This window comes from Gigantopelta aegis, chromosome 15 (assembly GCF_016097555.1).
Source record: "Gigantopelta aegis isolate Gae_Host chromosome 15, Gae_host_genome, whole genome shotgun sequence".
Taxonomy (NCBI): Eukaryota; Metazoa; Mollusca; class Gastropoda; order Neomphalida; family Peltospiridae; genus Gigantopelta; species Gigantopelta aegis.
This window is the reverse complement of record NC_054713.1, coordinates 13,072,709-13,099,543: the sequence shown is the minus strand read 5'-3', so window position 1 is coordinate 13,099,543 and position 26,835 is coordinate 13,072,709. Positions and strand designations below refer to the sequence as shown.

At 36.1% G+C, this 26,835-nt stretch overlaps 2 protein-coding genes across 2 annotated transcripts in view; both read right to left on the bottom strand.

Moving 5' to 3' along the window:
- Nucleotides 1–456, bottom strand: part of LOC121389673 — a 68,936-nt gene extending 68,480 nt beyond the window's left edge. Inside the window, exon 1 of the mRNA XM_041521323.1 lies at nt 441–456. Coding sequence (XP_041377257.1) covers nt 441–456 — 16 coding nt within the window. The remainder of the gene's footprint in view (nt 1–440) is intronic.
- LOC121389672 lies at nt 451–26,054 on the bottom strand. Its single transcript, XM_041521322.1, has 14 exons — nt 25,863–26,054; nt 25,241–25,459; nt 23,575–23,790; nt 22,750–22,854; nt 20,988–21,195; nt 17,610–17,746; nt 16,390–16,420; nt 13,190–13,296; nt 11,151–11,365; nt 7,759–8,071; nt 5,420–5,504; nt 3,321–3,488; nt 1,706–1,788; nt 451–601 (listed from the first exon to the last, which is right to left on the bottom strand). The coding sequence occupies exons 1-14, from the start codon at nt 26,052–26,054 to the stop codon at nt 467–469; spliced, it is 2,214 nt and encodes a 737-aa protein (XP_041377256.1). The 3' UTR covers nt 451–466.
- Between the last annotated feature and the right edge of the window lie 781 nt (nt 26,055–26,835).

The window sequence follows — 26,835 nt, the reverse complement described above, 5'->3', positions numbered from 1 at the left end:
CTTATTTTTAATTATGAAGGAGAGAGGAAGGGAGGGAGGGAGGGAGAGATACAGAGATAGAGGTAGACAGAAACACACACAGAGAGAGAGAGAGATACAGACATCCCCTGACGTCCGCAAAAAGAGAAAGGAGGGATGCTTGCCATTCCGTATCTTCCGATGGATCCACGCCTGGGATTCTAATTCAATTTATTATTATTATTTCTGACGTCAGCGAAAAAAGGGGGCGGTTACGTGTGCCACTGGACACCTTCCCATGGATCCATGCCTGGGATTCTAATTCAATTTATTATTATTATTTTTGACGTCTGCGAAAAAAGTGGGAGGTAACTTGCGCCACTAGACACCTTCCCATGGATCCATGCTGGGGATTATAATTCAATTTATTATTATTATTTTTGACATCAGTGAAAAAAGGGGGAGGTAACGCCACTGGACACCTTCCCATGGATCCATGCTGGAAATTCTAATTCAACGTACCCGCTCCACGGTGCCTGTTGGATGAACACTGGTTTGACGCCGACGAGGAAACATTGTAAAACATCCCCTGAGTCTGGAGGGCTCTGTTGATTTCATCAGGTGGTGTTCCCTCTTTCTGCTCCTGAAATAGCAGAGTGGAAAAAAATGTTTTTGTTTAACAAAAAAAACTAAAGACACATTGGTAGTTCAATGGTATAGCACTCGCCTGATGCACAGTCGGTTTGGGATCGATCCCCATCAGTAGGCTCATTGGGCTATTTGTCATTCCAGGCAGTACACCATGACTTGTATATCAAAGGCTGTGGTATGTGCTATCCTTTCTGTGGGATGGTGCATATACATGTACATGTATACTAATGGAAAAATGTAGCGGGTTTTCTCTCTAAGACTATATGCTGCAATTACCAAGTGTTTGAAATCCAATAGCTGATGATTAATAAATAAATTAATGTGCTATAGTGGTGTCATTAAACAAAACAAACAATTTATTTTTTAAAAACACCTACATGTGTAGGTCCGTTTCTCGTCCCAACCATTGTACCCTACTCATTTATTATTCTCTATATCCCTAGCAAAAACAGAGTAGTATATTTGATCACTTAGACACATTAGGCTTGAGAGAAAACAGAGTAGTATATTTGATCACTTAGACACATTAGGCTTGAGAGAAAACAGAGTAGTATATTTGATCACTTAGACACATTAGGCTTGAGAGAAAAGCCACTGCATTATTCCATTAGCAGCAAGAGATCTTTTTTATACACTTTCCAACAGACATGACAACACATACCATAGCCATTGATAGCCGATCTCTGCTTTTGTGCTGGGGTGTCATTAAATATACATTCATTGATTCATTCATTAAACATACATTAATTAATTCATTCATTCATTGATATACCAGTTGTGAGATAATGTATGAAATGAGAAAAACTCAACAAACAAAAAACTTTGAAAATAGTTCCAGTAATACAATTACATCAGAAAATAGTTCTGTGATATAAATACCTTAGAAAATAATTCTGGTAATATATTGCTATCATACTGAAATATAGTTTTGGTAATATAATTACCTAAGAAAATAATTCTGGTAATATAATTATGTAACAAAATACTTCCAAAAGTATTTAATTATCTCACAAAATAGTTCTGTGATATAAATAGGTCAGAAAAGAATTCTGGTAATATAAATTATATAACAAAATAGTTCCAGTAGTATAATTACCTCAGAAAATAGTTCCCATGGAACTGGAGGCTCTTGTATGTCCTTAAGATATTCGGCCCAATCAAATTTTGGTTTTCCATAATCTAAAACAAAACAAATTACATTCTACAATAACATAACAACATTCAAATTAGCTTCATTCTATTATTATATTATAATAATATTAATACAGAGCTACAATGTAGCTCTGGCACTCACCAAATTCGCCAACTGTCAATTTGAAAAACAACTGGCGAATTTTATATTAATTTGGCGAAATAATTTTATGTAATAATTGATATTTTAATACAAAGTAACTGTGTTTTTCCAATTTTTTAAGTTTAACAGATAATTTGGCAAAATTTCAGCTGACTCAGAGCAAGCCTTGATTATGTTGTGTTGTGTTGTGTTGTGTTATATTTTTTTTTATTACATTACATACATGTACATTATAATAACAAATTGTCAGATTTATTGCTAGGAATAATCATTATAAACATCACCAATAAATGGAGCTGGATGGCCAAACTATTAATATTACCTAGATATGCAATATGAAACATTTTATCAGCGCTCATGTGTGGATAAAGGCTAATTAAAGAATATGTTCATTATTTTTTTTTATTATATACATAGCAATGAAATATATAGATCTACAGAAACCATAAAAGTGATATTCGGTGAAAAGTAATATTTTCACTGTTTTTTTACATGTAGTTATACAGTGAAAGTATAGAAATCATATTTATATTTTTGTGAACAAATTCATAATTCATTTATCTCCCTTGTAAATTTTATTATTGAGGCTAGAGGTGTCACTTCTTTGTGTTTAAGTTTGATGATTACCAATGCATCTGATCGTACATGTATTTGAAAAAAAAAAAAAAAGAGTAAATTAAACAAGTGCACCTATAAAAAATGTATATGAAGTGCAATTATGATAAAATATCTAAAAGCGATTGAATACAAAGCAAAATAATGTCCTTTCGAAGAGTGTAAGTTAAAGTTTAACTTGGCATTCAATTTGTTAAGTTTCTGTGGGGTTTTTGGGAGGATTGCTTTGTCAGGTATGTTTGCACAGCGCAGTATTATTAAATAATGATTAATTTAATTATTATATAAATAAATTTTCTTTGCGTCTATACACTTTACGGCAATCGGATTGGTCGAGAGGTGCTTAATTTTTTTTGTTCATATCTAAATAAAATGAACAAATTTAAGCCACGCCTACACGCCGCTCCACCCTTGACACACACTACTTTTGTGTAACTAGCCGGACTATTCAGGCAACCATATTTAGATATTTTGAAGAAAACACACGTGTAACATACAAAAAAGCAATAAAATTGTGACACAGATACCACGTAATAGTGCACTTTTTAATACAACAAATTAATGGAAAATGCTGTAACAGAGTAGATATTAGAAAGATATTAGGAAAAAGTGAAGAATAGAGTCCAAAATTAGGAAAGATGATGAGTAATGAGAGAAAACCATATTTTCCCAATTTGTGAAAAAAAATGTTTTTCACATGTCACTCATTGCCACTCAAAAAATTGTATATGAAATAGCCTCTATATACGTGTATGTATTAGACATTTAAACAGAAGTGGTTGTATTTGTATTACAGACTTACCTTTCGGAGCTTGTATTTTGGGGTTATACTGTTTATACTTGTGACCAATGAAGGCCATGTATCCGAGGGGATGAATATCGGCGGTAGTCGGGTCTGCCATGTAGTCGTAGCGGTCTGTCCAGCCGTCGAAGTGGATCAGCCACTGTCCTGTTACCCCGTCAATACTAGCTGAAAAACACAAAGCACAGTGTAGATATATTCACAAGTTAAATTACATATTAAAACGTACGTTTGACTGTATTGTTTAATGACACCACTAGATCACATTGATTTCTTAATCTTGGGATATTAGATGTCAAAACATTTGGTAATTTGTACATATAGTCTTAGAGAGGAAACCCACTACATTTTTGTATTAGTAGCAAGGGATCTTTTATATGCACCATCCCACAAACAGGATATCATATACATGTACTACGGCCTTTAAAATATCAGGATTTTCTGTTATTGTTAAGTGGTTTCCAATGAATAGAGCCTTTTTAATAACTAAAATTACACGTCCAATAATTTTTGTTTGTTTAGAAAATCAAAAGAAAGAAAGAAGTGTTTTATTTAACTCAACACATTTTATTTACAGTTATATGGCGTCAGACATATGGTTAAGGACCACACAGATTTTTTTAGAGGAAACCTGCTGTCGTCACATAGGCTACTCTTGTACGACAGGCAGCAAGGGATCTTTTATTTGCGCTTCCCACAGGCAGGATAGCACAAACCATGGTCTTTGTTGAACCAGTTATGAATCACTGGTCGGTGCAAGTGGTTTACACCTACCCACTGAGCCTTGCAGAGCACTCACTCAGGGTTTGGAGACGGTATCTGGATTAAAAATTCCATGCCTCGACTGGGATCCGAACCCAGTACCTACATGTTTGTACCAGCCTGTAGACCGACGGCCTGCCACGACGCCACCGAGGCCGGTGTTTAGAAAATCAAAGCTACATTGTACATGTATGTCTGCTATTGCTAAGATGTTTCTGACTAATAAACATTTTTATCATCAATTAAAGTCTTTTGTAGGAGATATCGCAGGCACTGTAACTTGTGATATCTCCTGCGATATTATCCGCAGAAGATATCACTTCTCATAATGTTTATTGGTCAAATTTTAATCACAAGACAATATTTTGTTACATCACAGTGTTTGTTTCAGTGCTAAACCTATCATCAGTGATGTCACGCCACTGCCGTTCTGCTAGTTAACGAGTACCGTTGCCAAATATAGTGACATTCAACCCACATTACTGACATTGTTTACAATTGTCACAAATGAAAATAATGATAATGGATGATAAAAAGAATACCCTGCTTGTGTCTAATGATATCATAAATTATGATATCACAGGACACAAGGGGAGTATCCTCTATTTAACGACAATAAATTATATATTATATACATGTACATGTACCTGTATACAGTGAAACCTACCTAAACCAGAAAGAAAGAAATGTTTTATTTAACGACGCACTCAACACATTTTACTTCTGGTTATATGGCGTGGGACATATGGTTAAGGATCACACAGATATTGAGAGAGGAAATCCGCTGTCGCCACTTTATGGGCTACTCTTTTCGATTAGCAGCAAGGGATATTTTATATGCACCATCCCATAGACAGGATAGCACATATACCACCGTCTTTGATGTACCAGTCGTGGTGCACTGGCTGGAGCGAGAAATAACCCAATGGGTCCATTGACAGGGATCGATCCCAAACCGACAGCACTGGGCTACTTCTCACCCTCAGAGTACATTATTATAAATAATAATAATAATAATAATAATGATAATAATACTTTATTTAAATCCTATGACAGGCAAACACTCTACGACTGAGCTTGATGCCCGAATATGGATAAAAATATTTATTTATATTAGCATTATTGCGAAATGGCTATATACATGAAGGGCTGCAAACGAATCACTACACATTTTTACATGGATTACAACTAATATTGTGGGTGAATGATGGAAATATATTGTGAAAATGTTTCAGGCAAGCTCATTTGGCCTGAATATTATTATTATTATATTTTTTTTTACCAAATTTCAGTATTTTCTCCAGCCCCGTCTCGTACTCTTATGCACATACACATACCTACTGTAGCTGCACACACCAAACTGGGATTCAGTCTGTCACGGGCCTCCAGTCTCATTCCAGGCTGAACAATGGGTATGGAATGCTACAAAATGAATGAATGAATGAATGAAGTCAAGGGCCATAACTCTGTAAAAATAAAAGAGGGTAAATTGCCATGCAAGTCAAACCTGATCTGTAACATTACATATTTTCAAAAAATGTCAGCTCAATTTTTTTTTTAAGGCATTATGGAAAACAAAACGTCTGGAAAACTAGACTACTCAAAAGAATTTAAGGGTCAGACGATATTTTCGACATTATTTTCTGAATGTGAATTATATTAGCTAGACCATAATGTCACGCATGGTATTGTTCCATTTTGACGAAAGTGGGTCTAAGCAACCCATAAATGAATTAAAATCCACTGTCATTGACACTGTCGACTAGTTCTAATGGCGAAAACATGCTTACATTTGCACGTAAATTAGGGCGAAAGCGAAAGGTCTGCTAAGTGCCCATAACTTGCTTTTTCACAAAGCTCTTCATTTGCACGCTTTGCACGTGTATTCCATGTTCCCAATGCTGAATTTCCATATAATTGGAGCTTGCGTTCGTGTACGGTGCACACTCCAAATTCGACAATGGTACGACTTCAACTGACTATCGAAGATCGAGGAAGGGCTATTGCTTGGCTTCAGGATGGCAATATGCAAAGAAATGTTGCTCTGAGACTTGGTGTCAGTCAGAGTGTCGTTAGCCGACTGTGACAACGGTACCAAGCAACGAATTCTGTTCGAAATCGTCCACGTTCGGGAAGACCCCGAAGCACTACAAATAGAGAGGACCGCTACATCACCAATATGGCTCTACGTCAACGCACAACCACTGCACGCCGATTACGTGACAACCTGCGGACTGCGACTGGAACTCGAGTGTCTGATCAAACCATACGCAATCGTCTGAGAGCCAATAATCTACGCTGCTGTCGCCAGGCTATTCGACCACCACTCCTACCACGTCAAAGAACGGCCAGACGTCACTGGTGCACGCTTCATCTGCGGTGGCAACGTGTTCAGTGGGGTCGAGTGATGTTCACTGATGAGTCCAGGTTTTTTAGTCTCCAGTTCAACGACGGTCGGGTTCGTGTCTACAGACGTCCTGGGGAGCGCTTCGCTGATGTTAACGTTAGACAACGTCACCGGTTCGGTGGTGGCAGCATCATGGTGTGGGGCGGCATCTCTATCCACCACAGGACCCCCCTCTATGTGGTGGATGGCAATCTGAATGGAATCCGCTATCTGAATGAGATTATCCGGCCGTTGGTTCTCCCAGGCCTTCAGCAGATTGGCGGCGGGGCAGTTCTGCAGGATGACAATGCCAGACCCCACCGCGCCAGGGTGGTAATGGACTTTCTCAGACAACAAGGTATCGCCAGGATGGATTGGCCAGCATATTCGCCTGACTTGGACCCAATAGAGCACGCCTGGGACGAATTAGGCAGGAGAGTTCGGGATAACCATGCCCCTCCGGCCAACCTTCATGATCTGGGTCAACTTCTTATGGCAGAGTGGCAGGCCATTCCCCAAGAGTTCTTCAGACGTCTGATCAACATCATGAGGCAACGATGTGTCGAGTGTATTAGCGCCAGGGGTGGATTCACACACTATTAAACGAATGTTCTAATGTGTAAAATCCATGTTTGACAACCTTCAACTTTGATAGCATGTCATGTGACTTTCTTGTATACAGTGACGTTTATTTGTGGGTTTTTTGTAAATATGGAATAATAAATAAAACATTTGGTGTAGTTTACATCATCAATCTAATACACTCCGAAACTTATTTGGTTATAAATTTTTGACCCTTAAATTCTTTTGAGTAGTTTATATTTTGGACGGACAGATGGACAGACAGACAGACTGGCAGACAGAAGGATGGAGATGAAACCTATAAACCCCTCCGGTTGGACCGGTAGGGGACTAATAAATGAATGAATGAATGAAAGAAAGAATTAATGAATAATGAATGAATGAATGAAGGAATGTTTTATTTCATAGCGTACTCAACACATTTAAATTACAGTTACATGTATATGGCATCAGACATATTGTCAAGGCACCACAGTCAATGCTGCTGACTTTGGACAAAACCAATTCTGGATATTAGCCTGGAGTAATTTAAGCTGGAGCAGCAGTAATACTAATATAGTACAACCCTCTGTAAACCAAAATTCCCTCAATAGCAGACATTTTTCATAGTCCCTTTTTTAAATATTAATCCAGAACAGAACCTCTCTAAACAGGACTCTTTATTTGGTCCCACAGGTGTCCCATTTAGAGATGTTTCACTGTCCTTACCGTAAAGTCTCCAGCCTGAACGACAACCTCAAATCTGTGTAACTGTGTATCACCAACATCTGTCGGTGGTGTCTCAAGTCTAACGAACGGCTTGTACACAGTTCTCGGGATTGAGAGAGTTGCCACCACACAGCTTCCCACTCGGACGTCCAGCTGAACACGATCCAGTTCCGACAGCGGTGACAACATGAAGTCGATGACAACGCCGGGAGACGTAACCTTGGGAACGTCAATATTCTGATGTTTGTTCTTTTCAGAGATGGCAAGTTTTCCTGATGCGAGGTTGTACTCCACGTTATTGTCGTTACTTGACCTGAACGGAAAGGAATGTTTGTTTAATAACACTTTGGCTATATGGTGTGGTTATTTCAATAGCTGGGTTAGATAGAGATCAGCGCTCAATTTTTACGGTCGTCTGTGATGACCTAATATTCAGTCGGGCAACTTAGTTCTATGATACTAGTTGCCCGTCGGACGACTGACTTTTTTTTTAAACACCAAAAGGCGAGTTGTGTCGCATAATAATATGCAGTTTCCTTGCCCACAATCGCTTTTAAACTGTCGTTATCTAAAGTAGAGGGGATGATTTTCCGTGATCACGAAAAACATGGACGGAATCGCGGAATTTAGTAACTGAAACGGAATTCGCGATTTAAAAAAAAAAATAACCTTCAAAAGTTGTATTTCTGGTTCAAGCACCATTATAAATCTTTTTGGTAGTTTTAAGATTCAATATTAATAATATAAGCATATAGTGTTTTTGTATGCCAACTTTCGTATGCCTAAACACTTCCAGAACCGTTCATTCTTGGAAGTTATGCTGTAAGCTTGTAACAAAGCATGCTGACCTCTCGTGTCACTTTACACAGTAAAATTTAATTTGAAATATAAAAATAAACTAATACAATTTTAGAATGTTGATTATATAACAAGATTTCTAGTGTGTTCAATTTCAATATTTTTTAATAATACTTATTACGATTCGTAAGCATAACCGATTTACACAACGCTTTCGTTGGAAAACATAATTTCGTAAAACTTTGGGCATATTCATTAATCTGTCTGTACGGAAGCAATTCACATTTATAATCCGTCCCACAGGGAACACCTTTTTTCATGCTATGGAATTTACTAAAAGTTATTTATTTCTGAACCGATTGTTTTCTAAATTGCACACAAAAATAGCATTTTACTTTTCTTCTTACTGGTTTATTCTAGTAGCACATGTAGCACGTGCTACGTCCCCACGCTTCAGGGGGTCCCGCGGTGAGTAATTGTGTACATTAATCATCCCCAGGTAATTTTTCCCCTCTCCCCGAAGGGGTTGAAAGATATATATCTTGGGAATTGGGCCCCACTGTTATTTGTGCTATTGGCCCCGCGAATCCTTAACTGGCTCTGAATACATAATTCTAAACAATTTTTTTTTTTTTTTTTTTTTAAAGGCCTTCATTTAAAAGTTATAAAACAATGTCCAAACTGTAAACGATCGACAGAACAGTGCTTAGTGTCGGTTCACTACCGCTGGCCTATATCCAGCTTGACCCGACCATGTTTGAATATGTAATTTGTGCACACGGCACGCTAGTTAGGTTACATAGAAACATACATGTGTAATCGAGTGGGTATTAGTAATTCTTACTTCTTTTTTTTGGTTCACGTTTTGTAATCATACTGGACCAAATAAAATGTTATCATGTATTTATTTATTTATTTACATATTTTTTGGCAACTAATGTAAGATTACGAACAATGCATTACCAAGTTCTTGTTAATATTTTCATAAAAATAGCGGGGTTTGTCAAATGTGTGTTTTGTTTATGAATCTTAACCATAATCCATTAAATGAAATGAAACTGAAAGCCACACAATCAACAATTATGTATTGTTTGAATTTAAGGGAGAATGGATCTTTTTATTATTATTAAATACAAACAATAATTAACAGTAATTAAGTTTGTAACTTTGTTTTAACTGCAGCTTATGTACGGACGAAGGTCGAAACTTTGTCTAAAACCAAGTGGTGCGGTTTATACACCAATGCGTGTAATAGGCCAGAAAATATGGTACATCACTTTTTTAGCCTTTATTAGTGGCAAGTAAACATTACTTAACTTCTTCTTTTTTTAAGTTTGTGTCAACAAAAAAGTTTTCAGGTATTTAAAAAATAGAAATAGCCAACAAGCTCAGAGCTGGAACAATAAAACACAAATGGATATAGTTTATAATAATAAAACATGACACTAATTAACACACAAAAAGAAAAAAAACACCCACGGAATTTGCAAAAATCTAAAACGGAATGTGGCAAAATCTGAAACGGAAAATCATCCCCTCTACTAAAGCATCAGTCGAAATCACGTGGGTTTGTTTGCCACTCGGAACTCCTCGGCCGATTCTGTGAGACATCAGGAAAAATCATAATCGGCTAAGTATTCCGAATAGTAAACATTCCAGTGCATTCGATTGGAACAAGTGCATTCGATTGGAAAATAGCTGATGTGTCACCAAATCACAAAAACCTTAAGCAATTAGGCCCTATGTGTACATGTGTATAACTACACACATTTAAAAACATTATTAAAAAGTAATGTATTTTATTGTCAGACAGTACATATTACATTTTACATTGACAACATATTAATTCCAAACCTGTTGGTTGCTGTTTTATTGGAATATAAATATAACTCTAGTTTCAAAACACGGATGAAATCAGGGCAACAAAATTTTTGGAGGGGCAACCTCAATGTGAACCCATACTTGCCCTCCGGGCAAGCAACCAAAATCCTTAAATTGAGCACTGGAGATAGAGGAAAGGAAAGGAATGTTTGTTTAATAACACCTCAGCACATTTTAAATTACAGTTATTTGGTGTGGTTATTTAAAAATTTATTACAGATAGTAGTCGAGAGAGGAAAGGAAAGGAATGTTTGTTTTTACCTCAGCACATTTTAAACTACAGCTACATGTATTTGGTGTTGTTATTTCAAAATGTATTATAGATAGTGAAAGGGGAAAGGAAAGGAATGTTTATTTAATGACACCTCAGCACTTTTTAAATTTTGGCTATTTGGTGTTGTTATGTCAATATTTGTTTTAGATAGAGAAAGAGGAAAGGAAAGGAATGTTTGTTTAATTAATAACACTTATGGCGGAACATCGCAGTCATTTGTGACAGCTAACTTGATAATAAATTTGATTAATATTGTTAACTGATCTAAAATATCCTTAAAATTCGAGAAAAACAACCACACACCCAAAAAGATAGTACTTAATTACCTTTCACATATGTATTTTAAGTGAAAATATGCGAGTAAAAGTTATAAAGTTGTACCCACTCAATGCGTTTTTTGTCAAAAATTATTAATTCAGTAGTCAGAAGGTTAGCTTACCAAAGACCCACTACACAACTGCCCGGCTCGTTTGTGACAGACAAAACTGTGATGGCGACTCGGTTGTTATCGTATGCCGTCATGGCAGTGATCATGTTACAAGTGCCTTTCTCCTTGATCACAATGGACGATCCTTCAACGATTCCACAAGACTCGGGTTCAAAGTTGGCAGCATTAGCTTCAAAGTACACGGAGGATACTACAGACATGGACGCCTAAAATTATAAACATATGATGAAATAAGCTTAAAATCATAAACATATGATGAAATAAGCTTAAAATCATAAACATATGATGAAATAAGTTTAAAATCATAAACATATGATGAAATAAGCTTAAAATCATAAACATATGATGAAACAAGTTTAAACATATAAACATATGGTGAAATAAGCCTAAAATTATAAACATATAATGAAAGAAGACTAAAATTATAAAAAAATGATGAAAAAAGCCAGAAATCAAAATGAATATAAAGAAACTTAAAATTATAAACATAAGAAGAAAAAACCTAATATAATAAACAAAAGATGAAAAAAACCTTAAATCATAAACATATGGATAAAGACGAACATACAATGTACATGTGGAAGCCTAAAATTATAACATGACAAAAAAACAAAGGTATAATATTGGCTCCCATATTTGTTGGTGATCTGGCTCATTTTCGCCTAAATTAAACGAAAATGCATAAATCTGGATAACAATGTGTATTCATATTATCATTACTACTAAACAGCTACATGTATATACAGGGCTAGCTCTCAGCGAGCAAAATATTTCGCCAAATTGTCCATTAAACTTAATAAATTGCAGAGTTATTTTTCTAACAAAATATTAATTATTACATAAAATTATTTCACCAATCACCAAATTAAAAGAAAATTTGCCAAATGTTTTCAAAATTTACAATTAGTGAATTTGGTGAGTGCCAGAGTTAGCCCTGATATGCAGGGTTGCCAAACAATTCAGCACACATTTTTACATGGATTACAACTAATATATTGCAAGTAGAATTATGAAAATACATGGTAAAACGGTTTCATGGCCAGCTTATTTTTCGCTGAATACAGAGGCAGATCGGGGTAGGGGTGGCTGACAGGTACAATTTTATCATACTGTAAATCATGAAATTAATGCGTCATGATATTATTGCGTCCGTACATGAGTGAACAAAAATGCGTATTTTTATTAATGCGTCGGTCAAAAGTCCACATCACATAAAAACCACAGCTGTGTTGTTATTATATTGTTTGGGCTTCATCTTTCATGTTAAAAGAAGTCAGTAGTTGTTTTGACAGCTACTACATAATCTGAAGCTAATCGCATGGTGGGTCGACCAGGCAGCCCTAATTACTTAAAGTAGTGTAATTAGTATAACTACACCTTATTGTTAAAGTTATGCCTCGCACTTTTGTGTGGTGATTGCTTCTAATTAATCCACCAGTAGGAATAAAAGGTAAACGGGTCGCTATTGCAGGGCACAATATTTCACGCGAACGCAGACGTATTATTCTAACAAATGTTTTAGACTGATTTTATACACTTGATGCGCAGCACAGGAATAGACGTTAACAAATGCGATATATTGCAACAGTGACAACTTGCGACCAGTCTAACTTAAAATGCCATGTATAGAGTCGAGCCAAATGGTTTGAAGAAATATGTACGGATTGTTGGTTGCGGTTATATAATTTTCTTCTGTTTCATTTTTAAAGGAATATATTTAGTAATAAAATTTGTTGATGATAATTTTATAAATGTTCAAAACAGTTTAAATGTATACAGTAATACAGAAGTGTAAGAATTTTATTTTTTTATTTAGTAGTATTATAGTAAAATTCTGCACATTTTTCGCATTAATTACTTCCTCGCATTAATTTCATGATTCACAGTATATTAATTTTATTTTATTTTTTACGATCCCCCTCCAAACCTCCAAAACGTTCCCTTGGCATTCCGCCTCATGTCATTGCCCCCACCCCCCCCGAAATGGATTTTGTGGATCTGCCACTGCAATATATCAAGATTTGATTTACCTGTAGTAGTCTGATAGCCCTGGCACTGGTGGTGCACATTTTACAAACACCTAGGTCTGATGATCCGGGGGGAACAAGGTGAGAACGCGTCAGACCAGTGATCGAATCTGAATAACAAAAATCGCAAATAATTACAATATGACTTGCTTACAATGAACACACACACCCGTCAGTGGGCCCATGCATTGGGCTATTTTTTGTTCCAGACCAGAGATAGAATCTGAATCACAAAAATCCTTAGAATTATAATACGACTCGTTTACAATAAACACCCCGTCGGTTTGTCCATTGGGCTAATTCTCCTTCCAGCCAGTGCACCATGACTGGCATATCAAAGGCCGTGGGATGTGCTATTCTGTTTGTGGGATGGTGCATATAAAAGATCCCTTAATTGCTACTAATGGAAACAATGTAGCACGTTTCCTCTTTAAAGACTATATATCAAAATTACCAAATATGTTTGACATCCAATAGATGATAATTAATTACCAAATATGTTTGACATCCAATAGATAATTAATCCATCAATGTGCTCTAGTGGTGTCGTTAAACAAAACAAAAAAACATTTACAATGAACATGTTTCAGGCTTAATATAAAGACACTGCATGTCCCGAGTTTGTTGTTATTATAACACATTTCCGACCGGAAGACCATTGATTTCTTAATCACTCAAATTACATGTGAAATGCATTTTCATGTTAGAATATCAATGTCTGTTTATCAGGGGGTGGAAACCCTTCCCTGCTCAAGCAAATATTCTGCTTTTTTTTTTTTCAATATATATATATTTACCACAGGAGTCTGATTTGACCCCCCCCCCCCCCCCCATAAATTTCTAGACCATTCCCTGCATAAATTCCTGCACACATGCCTGTATTTTGATTGAAAGAAAGAAAGAAATGTTTTATTTAACGACGCACTCAACACATTTTATTTATGGTTATATGGTGTCAGACATATATATATGGTTAAGGACCACACAGATATTGAGAGAGGAAACCCGCTGTCACCACTTCATAGGCTACTCTTTTCGATTAGCAGCAAGGGATCTTTTATATGCACCATCCCACAGACAGGATAGCACATACCACGGCCTTTGTTACACCAGATGTGGAGCACTGGCTGGAACGAGAAATAGCCCAATGGGTCCAATGACGGGGATCGATCCTGGACCGACAGTGCATCAAGCAAACGCTTTACAACAAGGCTACGTCCCGCCACCTATTTTGATTGAAGACATACTTTATTGTACAAAGAACAAAAGAATCAGGCACAATTAGTTTCACAACAGTTACTGTATCTGCAGGGCGTTTCTGATTGCCTGAATGTTTCTTGAAACCAAACACTATAGATTTTACCCTCAATAATTTGGTATGTACAAAAAATTATATATACTCTGTATTTCTGCCAAAAAGAAATTTTGGGGTATGGCACTATGGAAGTGAATGCAACCACAGTCAACAGAGTGTACGAGAGGCCTCCCCCAGAAAGAAAATGGGTTAAGTTTAAGGTTAGGGTTAAGAAAATAATACATTAATGATAAGAGTAATTAATTTTGTCAAAAGATTAACTTAAAAAAAAATCTGCCCAAAAATTTGGGTATGGCACCACACCCATTTTACCCTCTGGCAGAAACCCTGACTCTTCAAAAAAAGTAGGGGAACTCTAATAAGAATTTACTATTGCCAAAATTGTAAGGTATATTAGCTGTGGGGAATGGTTATATGACAATAGTGAATTAATTGGGCAAACATTACAGCCGGTAGTTCAGTATTACAGTAGGTTTTATGACCACAAAAGATCTTGTAAGGATGATTGGGGTCAGAAGTTAAATTTGAAAGCTGATGGGGGTTTTATCAGTAAATCGCAAATTCAAACAATAAAAATGACTAAAAATAAAACAATAACAACTGTATGATTAACAGAATAAAAAAGATTGACAGAAATAATGTTCCACAGTGATTAATGGACCTCCCTGGAAATTGTCAAAATCGAGAATGACTCCCCATGCACGTGTACGGGGCAACTGCATGATGCATGTGCAAACTATGGAATGTGTTTCGGTGTGTTCATAAATAAACCTGAACGTTCTTTACTAGGATGTCTGTGGTCAAAACATATGTTCGGTCTAATAGTTGATAATAACATTAATATTTCAGGTTCCCCTACTTTTTTTGAAGAGCATATTAAAAAGTACATGTTGTAAAATGAGGTTTTAGCTAATATGAACATTAAGTCGACCCAAAACACAGTGGATATATACAGATACTAGCTGATATTTCAAACAAGACCATGATTTAACATGTAATTTTAGATGTTAAAAAGGCTCTGTTCTCTTAGAAACATTTCACAATGACAGCAGAAACATTTCACAGTGACAGCAGAAACATTTCACAATGACAGCAGACTCAGGAAAGAGCTTTTAAGTCACAGACCCTCGTTTCAATGTGTGAAAATTAACATTAAGCATGGTTAGACTATTATATATAAACCTGCAACTTGTCTGAATAAAGCTAGAACAGATTATTAAACGAGAGTCTGTGACACTGAAACAGAGAAATACTCTCTTAAAACAGACTAGAGCTTCTCTCCATAACCTTTACTTCTCAGAGGTACATGCATTTTTAGAATTGAAAAACCACATTTTGTGATGTTACCAACACCAGGATGACCAGAAAAACTTTGGATGTACAGAAACTGATACATGTAATTTAAGCAATAAATTCTAAGTATTATAATTTCAATTATGAAAAAACAAGCTCTGATAGTGAAACTTACATGTATGCTGTAGTCATGGCCGTAGCAAAACATACATGTATGCTGTAGTCATGGCTGTAGCTAGAATTTTCTGTTTGGGGGGCCAACTGAGCAGTTTATAATCTAAAACTCCTTAAACGGTTAAGAAGAGAATTTTCTTAGTTTGTATAATTTGTTCCTGATTTTTTTCGGGGGGGGGGGGGGGGGGGGGGGGGCAAACTGCCTCCCCCCTTTGCCCCCCCCCTTTGCCCCCCCCCACTAGCTACGGCCCTGGTAGTGTTTAAAAATTAGGGTCTGTCACTTTTAACTCTTTGCTTGCTGCTGTCGAGAGAGACCAGGTGACCTTCCTTATATGCAACTGTATACAATTTGTGACTATTAGGCGTATACATCGATCAATTCAGACAAAATGACAAACCTGTAGTTCCTATTTGTACTCACCAGGTTTCTGTAGGCTACACTCACAAACAATCTGTAAAACAAAACACAGGCCAAACCAATCAATAAAAAATAATACCAGAACTCAAGTTAGCCTTCTTAACAATGTAGGTCATTATCCTTCTACCTTTTATACAAAACAGAAGGAAGGCAAAACTGACCAACATAACAAATGCGGTCAGAATTTACCAAACTTAATCTGTTTATAATTAAATGATGTGAAGATTTCTTTTACACAAATTAAAATATATAACATACAATGTACGTCAAACTACATGTAACTGATAACAAATGGGATCAAAACATAATTTAGTTCTTTTTAACAAAGTTAAAAATTGTTTTATTTAACGACAAAGCTAGAGCACATGCCTTGATTTCTTAATAATTAGCTAGTGTATGTCAAACATTTGAAAAATCTAACACCTGCTATATTTTTACATTAGCAACAAAAGATCTTTAAATGCACGTTTCCACAGACAGGACAGTCAGGGAATATTTTGTGTTCAAAATCTGGATTAGCGATATTTCTACTCAATTGAAAATTGATTAGCAATTACTGTTTAATGTTTTACAATTGTGTATCGATCTCTGAAACTTGCATGTTCCCTGACAGCACCTAGCTACCATAGCCTTTGATATACCAGCTGCGGGATAGGAAATATCCTATCAGAGATTGGCTCCACTGAGGGGGTTTGATCCTATGGCCAATGCACTAACTGAGCTAGATCCCATACATCTTTTTAACAATATAAGATATTTTTTCTTTCACATTTATTTCAAACTAAACGATAATAAAATACCAAGTCAAAATATATAGATCATAGTTTTCACATAAAAAAAACTTCACTATCAATACTAAGATGTTCTGTTCAAATCTTTTTTATAATTAATTTCTGTTATACACCTTCGTCTTTTTAGCCAATATTTAAGATGCTGATGATATTCCTTTGTCAATACTACTTACCTTTCCTTGACATCCAAGACCTGATGTGCATTTTTGTGCTGGGGTGTCATTCGTTCATTCATTCACCTTTTCTACTACTTTAATCCTTTGTTTGACACCAAATAGCCGAAGTGTATTTTTGTGCTGGGGTGTCGATAAACAGCTGTTTATTCATTCGTTAATTAGTTTAAAATTCATTCATGTCTTTCATTCATTCATTCATTTATTCACTCATTCATTTTATTTAAATTAAAGACTGTTTTCATGTTTGTTTGTATACCTGAGTAGATATTCCCGCCTTGGCGAAACCCGAGTCAAGAACTAGCTTATACTGCTCCACAGTGTTCCACAACATCAGCGCTGCAGAGCTGTCTTCGGTCTTGATGGTCTGAGCATGAAGTGTCAGGGTACTACTTTCTAGAAACAAATAACAATAGAATGAATGAATGAATGAATGTTTAATGACACCCCAGCATGAAAAATACAATGGCTATTGGGTGTCAAACTATGGTAAATGTAAACACAATGTGATGATCAACATCAATATAAAAATTCAACAGTTAAATTAAAACAGAGTGTAAAGAACAAATAACAATAGAAACAAGCTTGATGAGAGTACTGCTAAAGCAATATACCTGTCCCCTACTGGACCCCATACATTTTCATATCTCGTAACTTCAAGGGCCATAACTCTGTGAAAAATGTGTAAATTGCCATGAAAGTCCAACTTGATCTGTAACAGTACATGATACACATGTAGCTATATACAAAATTTCTTCTCAGTAACTTCAGGCATTGCAAAAAACAAAGCCTGCATGGGAAAACAAATTTTCTTATCTCCTATGTTTAAGGGCCATAACTCTTGTCAAAAATGGGTAAATCGCCATGAAAGTCAAATCTGATCTGTAACAGTACATGATACAGCTATATACAAAATTTTATCTCAATAACTTTAGGCATTGCAAAAAACAAAGCCTGCATGGGAAAACAAATTTTCTTATCTCCTATGTTTAAGGGCCATAACTCTTGTCAAAAATGGGTAAATCGCCATGAAAGTCAAATCTGATCTGTAACTGTACATGATACAGCTATGTACAAAATTTCATCTCAATAACTTCAGGAATTGCAAAAAAGAGGTCCAGAAGACAAATTTTCTAATCTCGTAAGTTTAAGGGCCATAACTCTATCAAAAATGGGTAAATCGCGATGAAAGTCAAACTCGATCTGTAACAGTGCATATTAAAGCTAAATGTATACACAAAATGTCAGATCAGTATCTCAAGGCTTGGTCCAAAAACATCTGGAAAACTATACAAGTGTATGTAGGACAGACAGACGGACAGATGAAGATGAAACATTTAGTTCTCAAAGGTTAGACAGGTAGGGGACTATATAGTAATTTACAAATTAAGCCTGCTTTTGTTTTGCATGAATATCACAACACAAGGTTTCTGCCAGAGGGTAAAACGGGTATGGTGCCATATACCCAAAAATGTGTGCAGATTTTTTTTTAAAGTTAATCTTTTGACAAAATTAATTACTCTTATCATTACTGTGTGATTTTCTTAACCCTAACCTTAAAATTAACCCATTTTCTTTCTGTGGAGCCCCCACTCGCATGCATATACCCCCTGTTGACTGGTTAAAACTTACATTCAATTCCATAGTGCAATACCAAACATTTCTTTCTGGCTACATATCAATGTATTTACTAATTTAAGGGTGTCACAATATACACAGATGCATCACAATACTACTGCTGACAATACAACACACAATACCCTTGCTTGTGTATCGATTTATATTATGGCCATGTATCCAGTGTTCAAGATTAATTTTTTTGGCAGTATTCCAGTTGGATACTAACATTTCAAAATCTGGTATCCCACCTAAGAATTTAGTATCCCACTTAAATGAAATTCATAAATAACATTGTAACAAACTTGGATGACACTGTTACTTATAATTAACTTCACCAGTAAATTACTATACTTTCATTGTTTCAACGAAAAATAAAAACGCAGGATTAAGAAACCAACATATATATGGTATCCTGGTGGGACACTGGGTTATTGAAGTCTGCAGTTATTCATAATTAAATTCTGATATCCCCGGGATATCAGGATACCGTTAATCTCGAACACTGTGTATCTGTTCCTATTTTAATTTCTTATCAATCTACCAACACAATTCGTACCGAGTTATTTCCTTCTAGGAAATATTACAAATTGTTAGACATTTTTTCATTTTTTGCATGTAAAACATGTTATTTAAAATGAAAGTAATAGTCTGCATAACAAACTTCAACAATAAATGAAAAGACGACTATGTGTTTTACAAAGACTCTGATTGCTGTCATTTTTTGTTTATATAGCAAACACATTGTCACCATAAAGTAGAAAACCAGTATAGATTCCCAAATGTATACATTGTACTTGCGAACAAACTGACAGAAACAATGTTTTCTTTTCCATGGAAAGCAAGCTAATTTTTTTTACATCTACATGTATTTTTTTTATAAATAACACGTATCATTAATGCATAGTAATTAAAAAGCAGAGAGAAAAATAACTGAAATGATATCAATAATTTATATATGCATTAATTTAACTTAATTTTAAAAATGAAAATATATTTAATTACACGAAACCTGGTAATATTTTTATGTACAACTGATTTTTAAACTTGTATTTTTGCATAACATGGACGTAAGAGGTTTTGTAAGGTTATAATATCATGTACCATGACAATGAAACACTGTTAGGTGTTTTGTATATATAGGACTGCAACTCTCCAGCATGACATTCTGGCAAAGAGGCTGCTTCATCAGGATTATTACATTCAAGGCCTTGTACATGTATATACCGTATTGTTCCTATTTGTAGCGCCCGGGCGTGATGCAAAACACAAAGGGGGCGCGCTAATTAGAGTACTAGAACACGTTTCGTAATACATGTGAAAAATCCTCGTATCAAACTGTCAATGCGTCTGGCTCGCTGAGACATCAAAAGCTTTGCCGCCGAGTCACTCCACCAGTGACGTTTTCTTGTTGAAATGACGTAGCGTACCGTACATCGTCAGCTGATTTATCGAAATACATGGTACTGTGCACGTAGGCATATAGGGCCTGCGGAGTGTTACGGTGTTGGTGTAAATACCTACCGGTATGTTTGTACTTCCGGTTTTGAACAGCGTTAACGGAGTGTCGTGCGTTCATTCTGCGTGGAGATAACAGCGACATACATTTGATAAACGACATGTGTGACATACTGTTCGCCCATACTAGTGTCGTAGTGCTTCACCTGTTTGGATTTTATTTGTTTACCGATTATAATCATTGCAAGTCGGCAGTCAGGTAAGCCAGTTTTACTATTTTACGAGTACCGTTTCAGGATACATTTCTCGTGATCATAGGGGGCGCTTATATTAGAGGGTGCGCTACAAATAGGAACAATACGGTACTTATATAATTTCTAACTTTCTGAAGATTATGTCATTCTAAAATTTTAAAGGCATTGATTTTCACCCATTTTATCCCCTGGAAAAATCACTGGCAATGTAGGCCTACTCTAATATTACAAGCTAATAAATTATATACTATTTTTATTTTCTAAGAATATTGGTTTTTGGAATTTCCATCTGTACAGTTAGTAGTTACCTGTTTCGCTGTTGTTCAGTTGTAACAGAATTTCTACTATCCCATCATGCACTACACAGCCCGTTGCCCACAACATAATGGGTGAATGCAGCTTCAGACAGTAAGTCAACAGCTGGTGCATTGTGGGTACAGGAACCTGATGACTCATTAGATATGTATAGGTGACGTTTTCACACACATTGTTGTCCTTCGTACTGAGAAATGTGTCCTAGAAAGAAATTATACATAATTTGATATCCAACAAAAAATTAGGGTTTTTTTATCATCGGGGAATAGTTGGTTTTAAAAATTTAGGTTTGCATCATTTGATGATGATTTTAAAATTGATTAGCAACTACTAAAATATTTATATGATATTAAATGAGCTTCCATTTCATATCATGTTAATATCTCTAGTGAAATAAATTTCAGTTGTTACGAGCTTTAGCACTCGAATGACAATGAAAATTATTTTATGAGGGACATAAACATGATACAAAATGGTAGCGAGTTTAATATCCTATCCTTTAAGCTGATATATTGTTAAATGAAAGTGAACATACTCACCATAGCTATGGGAGGTTGTTCTTTAAAGTGGTTTAAGCTGATGTATTGTTAAATGAAAGTATATATACTCACCACAGCTACGGGAGGTTGTTCTTTAAGCTGCTGTATTGTTAAATGACAGTGTATATATACTCACCACGGCTATGGGAGGTTGTTCTTTAAGGTGGTTTAAGCTGCTGTATTGTTAAATGACAAGTGTATATATACTCACCACAGCTACGGAAGCTTGTTCTTTAAGCTGCTGTATTGTTAAATAACAAGTGTATATATACTCACCACAGCTACGGGAGGTTGTTCTTTAAGGTGATTTAAGCTGATGTATTGTTAAATAACAAGTGTATATATACTCACCACAACTATGGGAGGTTGTTCTTTAAGGTGATTTAAGCTGATGTATTGTTAAATGACAAGTGTATATATACTCACCACAGCTACGGAAGCTTGTTCTTTAAGCTGCTGTATTGTTAAATGACAAGTGTATATATACTCACCACGGCTATGGGAGGTTGTTCTTTAAGGTGGTTTAAGCCGCTGTATTGTTAAATGACAAGTGTATATATACTCACCACAACTATGGGAGGTTGTTCTTTAAGGTGCTTTAACCTGATGTATTGTTACATGACAGTGTATATACACTCACCACAGCTATGAGAGGTTGTTCTCTAATGTGATTTAAGCTGATGCATTGTTAAATAACAACCATAAATACTCACCACAGCTACGGGAGGTTGTTCTTTACGCTGCTGCATTGCTAAATGACAAGTGTATATACTCACCACAGCTACGGGAGGTTGTTCTTTAAGCTGCTGTATTGCTAAATGACAAGTGTATATACTCACCACAGCTACGGGAGGTTGTTCTTTAAGCTGCTGTATTGCTAAATGACAAGTGTATATACTCACCACAACTACGGGAGGTTGTTCTTTAAGCTGCTGTATTGCTAAATGACAAGTGTATATACTCACCACAGCTACGGGAGGTTGTTCTTTAAGCTGCTGTATTGCTAAATGACAAGTGTATATACTCACCACAGCTACGGGAGGTTGTTCTTTAAGCTGCTGTATTGCTAAATGACAAGTGTATATACTCACCACAGCTATGGGAGGTTGTTCTTTAAGCTGCTGTATTGCTAAATGACAAGTGTATATACTCACCACAGCTACGGGAGGTTGTTCTTTAAGCTGCTGTATTGCTAAATGACAGTGTATATACTCACCACAGCTATGGGAGGTTGTTCCTTAAGGTGGTTTAAGCTGATGTAAGCCTTGGTAGAGAAATCCACACCAATAAGACCCATCAACAACACCAGGGCAGATGATGCCTGAATGGAAAAGAAAAAAACACAAAAACTAGAACTACCGGTACAGAATCTATCAACTCTTTTGAATTATTTTGAAAAAGGAAAAACAGTCATTAGTGTTTTCCCTAGCTTGTTTTAGCATGGTGCAGCACCATGCCTCAATAGTCTAGCACCATATTGCCGTAATCAGCACCATGCTGTCTAATTAACTCTAAAATTGCCTTTATAAAACACCCAAAAAAGGTATTATTAATTAATAAAATATGCCTTTTATATCTTTTGCCATTCGTTTATTAAAGCAAGCACATAAATTACATTAATGTTTATTTCAATTAATTTTTGTGTATTTTTAATGAAAAACAAGTGCTCCGAAAATGACCCCAAAGTGTTTGGTCTACCATGCCTTGCCAAATTTCTAGGGAAATCACTAGCCATTTCTGTCTTATTTGAAACTGACAAAACAGCCATCTTGTTTTTGTTTTTTTGTTTCGCTGGAAACTTGAAATAAACAAAGACATTTTTGTGTTACTAAAAATAAAACCCCCCAAATGTAATGGAATGACTCAAAATCCATACCTCTGTACTGGCATTATACTCAAAAGTATTAGTATTAATCAAAACCATACCACTGTATCATGATTATTTAAAACCATATCATTGTACTGGCACGACTAAAAATACCACTATATTGGCATTATTCAAAACCATTCAAATGTACTGGTATTACTTAAACCTATGTACCTCTGTGCTGGTATTCAGCTTGTGTTCTTGAAAAGCTTTCTGCAGCTGTGAACTTTCCCATACCGGAGTGTCGTCGGCGACAAATGCAACAGTGCCGTTGTTGAAGGCACTGCCTGTTGGACCCATCAACACATTGAGAGCTCGCGTCAGCCACGTTGTCTTGACAACATGCCGGACACAGGATCCATCAGAGTCATCAATGAAACAAACTTTACCCTACGAAAAAAAAAAAAAAGGTCAAGGTCAGGTCAATGAAACAAACTTTACTATACAAAAAATAGGTCAAGGTCAATTAATTTAACAGGCACACTCAGAGCAAGCCGTTTCAGCACGTGTCATGTGGACAGGTTCTGACATGTCAGCCTTTTTGATCAGTTAAGTTTGTTTTTGTTTAACAACACCACTAGAGCACATTGATTTAATAATCAATGGCTATTAGATGTCAAACATTTGGTAATTTTGACATATATAGTCTTAAAGGAAACTTACCACATTTATTTTAATTAGTAGCAAGGGATCTTTTATATGCACCATCCCACATAAAAGGTAGCACATACCATGGCCAGTTGTGGTGGACTGGCTGGAAGGAAAATTATAGCCCAATTATGGGCCCACAGACGGGAATTGATCCTAGACTGACCGCACATGAGGTGAGTGCTGCCTCACCCCGTCCTTCTGACCAAGACAGGAGGAAAGTAGAGGTTGGAAAAGGAGGGGTTCGAACATTCATCACTAACCACTAATCAACTAACAACTAACAACTAACCCACTGTCCTGGACAGACAGCCCAGATAGCTGAGGTGTGTGCCCAGGACAGTGTGCTTGAACCGTAATTGGACATAAGCATGCAAATAAAGTTGAAATTGAATTAAAATCGAACATTCAAACCAACCAACACTAAAGGAGTACAGGCAGCCCAATCCAAGAACCAGAACACATGGGGGGGGTGGGGGGGGGGGGTGGAGAGAGAAGAATGATTATTTATTAAAACATTGTTAAATCAATAAACATTTTTTATTACCAATATGGTTAAAGATATCTTGGTATATATCAAAGTGATACGCCAAGTGTGATGTAACACTTCGACGTCACATGATGACGTCATCAACTGGCACACTACAACCGTACAGGAACGAGTTGAGTGATGTAAATTAAGATCGATAGGATATTAAACTCGCTACCTTTTGTATCATGTTTATATGAAAGAAAGAAATGTTTTATTTAACGACGCACTCAACACATTTTAATTATGGTTATATGGCGTCAGACGTATGGTTAAGGACTACACAGATATTGAGAGGAAACCCGCTGTCACCACTTCATGAGCTCTCTTTCCTATTAGCAGCAAGGGATCTTTTATAGCCACCATCCCACATACAGGATAGCACATACCATGGCCTTTGATATACCAGTCGTGGTGCACTGGCTGTGACAAGAACTAGCCCAATGGGCCCACCAACGGGGATTGATCCCAGACCGACTGTGCATCTAGCGAGCACTGTACCAATGAACTACATCCCACCCACCCCCAATGTTTATATGTCCCTCATGAAATAATTTTCATTCAACTTGGGACAACTGAAAATTCTTCACTCGGGACATAAACATGATACGAAATGTTTAATATCCTACATAAAAATATAAATATGCCACATAAAATAAATACCATCATATGAAGAACGTTAAGAGCTCCCTGACTGGACAGTCTATTCTTGGAGAAGGACAGACTCTGGATAGCCGTGTCTAGTGAAGAGACGTCTGTTTTGATTGGCTCTGATGACAAACAGAAATCATGCAGTGATTTTCCGTACTCTGCCGTCTCTGGAGATTTGGTTTTCAGGTGGGTCATTTGGGAAACCAGGTTCTCCAGCACTTTGTTAACTTCCTGAATAAATAAACGAATGAATGAACGAACGAATGAACGAACAAATTAATGAATGAACAAATGTAATTAATGAAAAAAAAATTGTTTAAAAGTATTTATTATTTTTAAAATTACTTCTTACTTCTTTTTTTTTTGTGCCCCACTTTTCCACCAGTTTTATGCTCATACAGCTGGAAATCTGAACATCTGAAATTCAAACTTTCTCGCCCCCAAAACCCCCATAACAGGTTGAGGCTATTCAGGTCCTTAAATGTTCATCGCTCAGTCCATCAGACTGACAGTGCCACCCTCCTTCCCACACCTCCACACACACACACACACACACTCTTTCAAATACACTACATGGGTCCTGGTTTGTGCTTTAATTTTTTAAGTGATATAAAATTATTAATGAACAATTGACCTTCTGCAAGTCCTTCCCATCTGTGTTGACTTCTACAGCTGTCAACGAGATGTCGCCAATTCCAGAAATCAGTGCATTGGTTCTGGACAGAATTTCCTGTTCACCGTAACCTGCTGAAGCATTCTTTCTGAAATAAAAAGAGTCATCAAGATGGAAGTTTAATGAAGACTTCAGAGCATTGTTTAATCGCATCCTTTCGTTTCCATCCAGAACTTCTATTACAATTTCTTTGAGATACTGGCTTTTATTACTCATATGGTTCAACATAACCGAGCTAATAACAATCATACGAAGCACACGTGTAATACAAGTGTTATTATCCATATGGTTCAACATAACCAAGTTAATAATAATCATATGAAGCACACATGTAATAACAAGTGTTATTATCCATATGGTTCAACATAAACGAGTTAATAATAATCAGACAAAGCACACGTGTAATAACAAGTGTGATGACATAATTTTGGGAAGCAACGTCATAACATTGCTTCTCTAGTCCTAGCTCAGACTGTGCATTTGAAATATGACGTCATTCCGTGATCTCCTTCTAGTTGTGGCTGAAACATTTTGAGTTGGGTCTTGTTGTTCATAAAGTAAACAACAATAATAATATACCTATAGATAATAAATAAATTATTACACTCATGTGTGACATGTACTGATTTTACAAAACGAGTGTCAGGATTTTTGTATTGCCCGAATGAGAGCGAGTAAAACACACAAGCTCATATAATAATCTCTATTTATTCTAAACTTTAATATTAACTATCTGTGATATTTGTATTTTTTGCACAGTTCTTTACACTGTGTTATCATCACATTATTTTTGCATTTACCATATGATAGTTTGACACCCAAAAGCCAGTGTTTTTTTCGTGCTGGGGTGTCGTTAAACATTAATTAATTAATTCATTCATTCATTCATTGTTTAATCGCTGACTATTAGGTGTTTCAGAAATGCATTGATGAA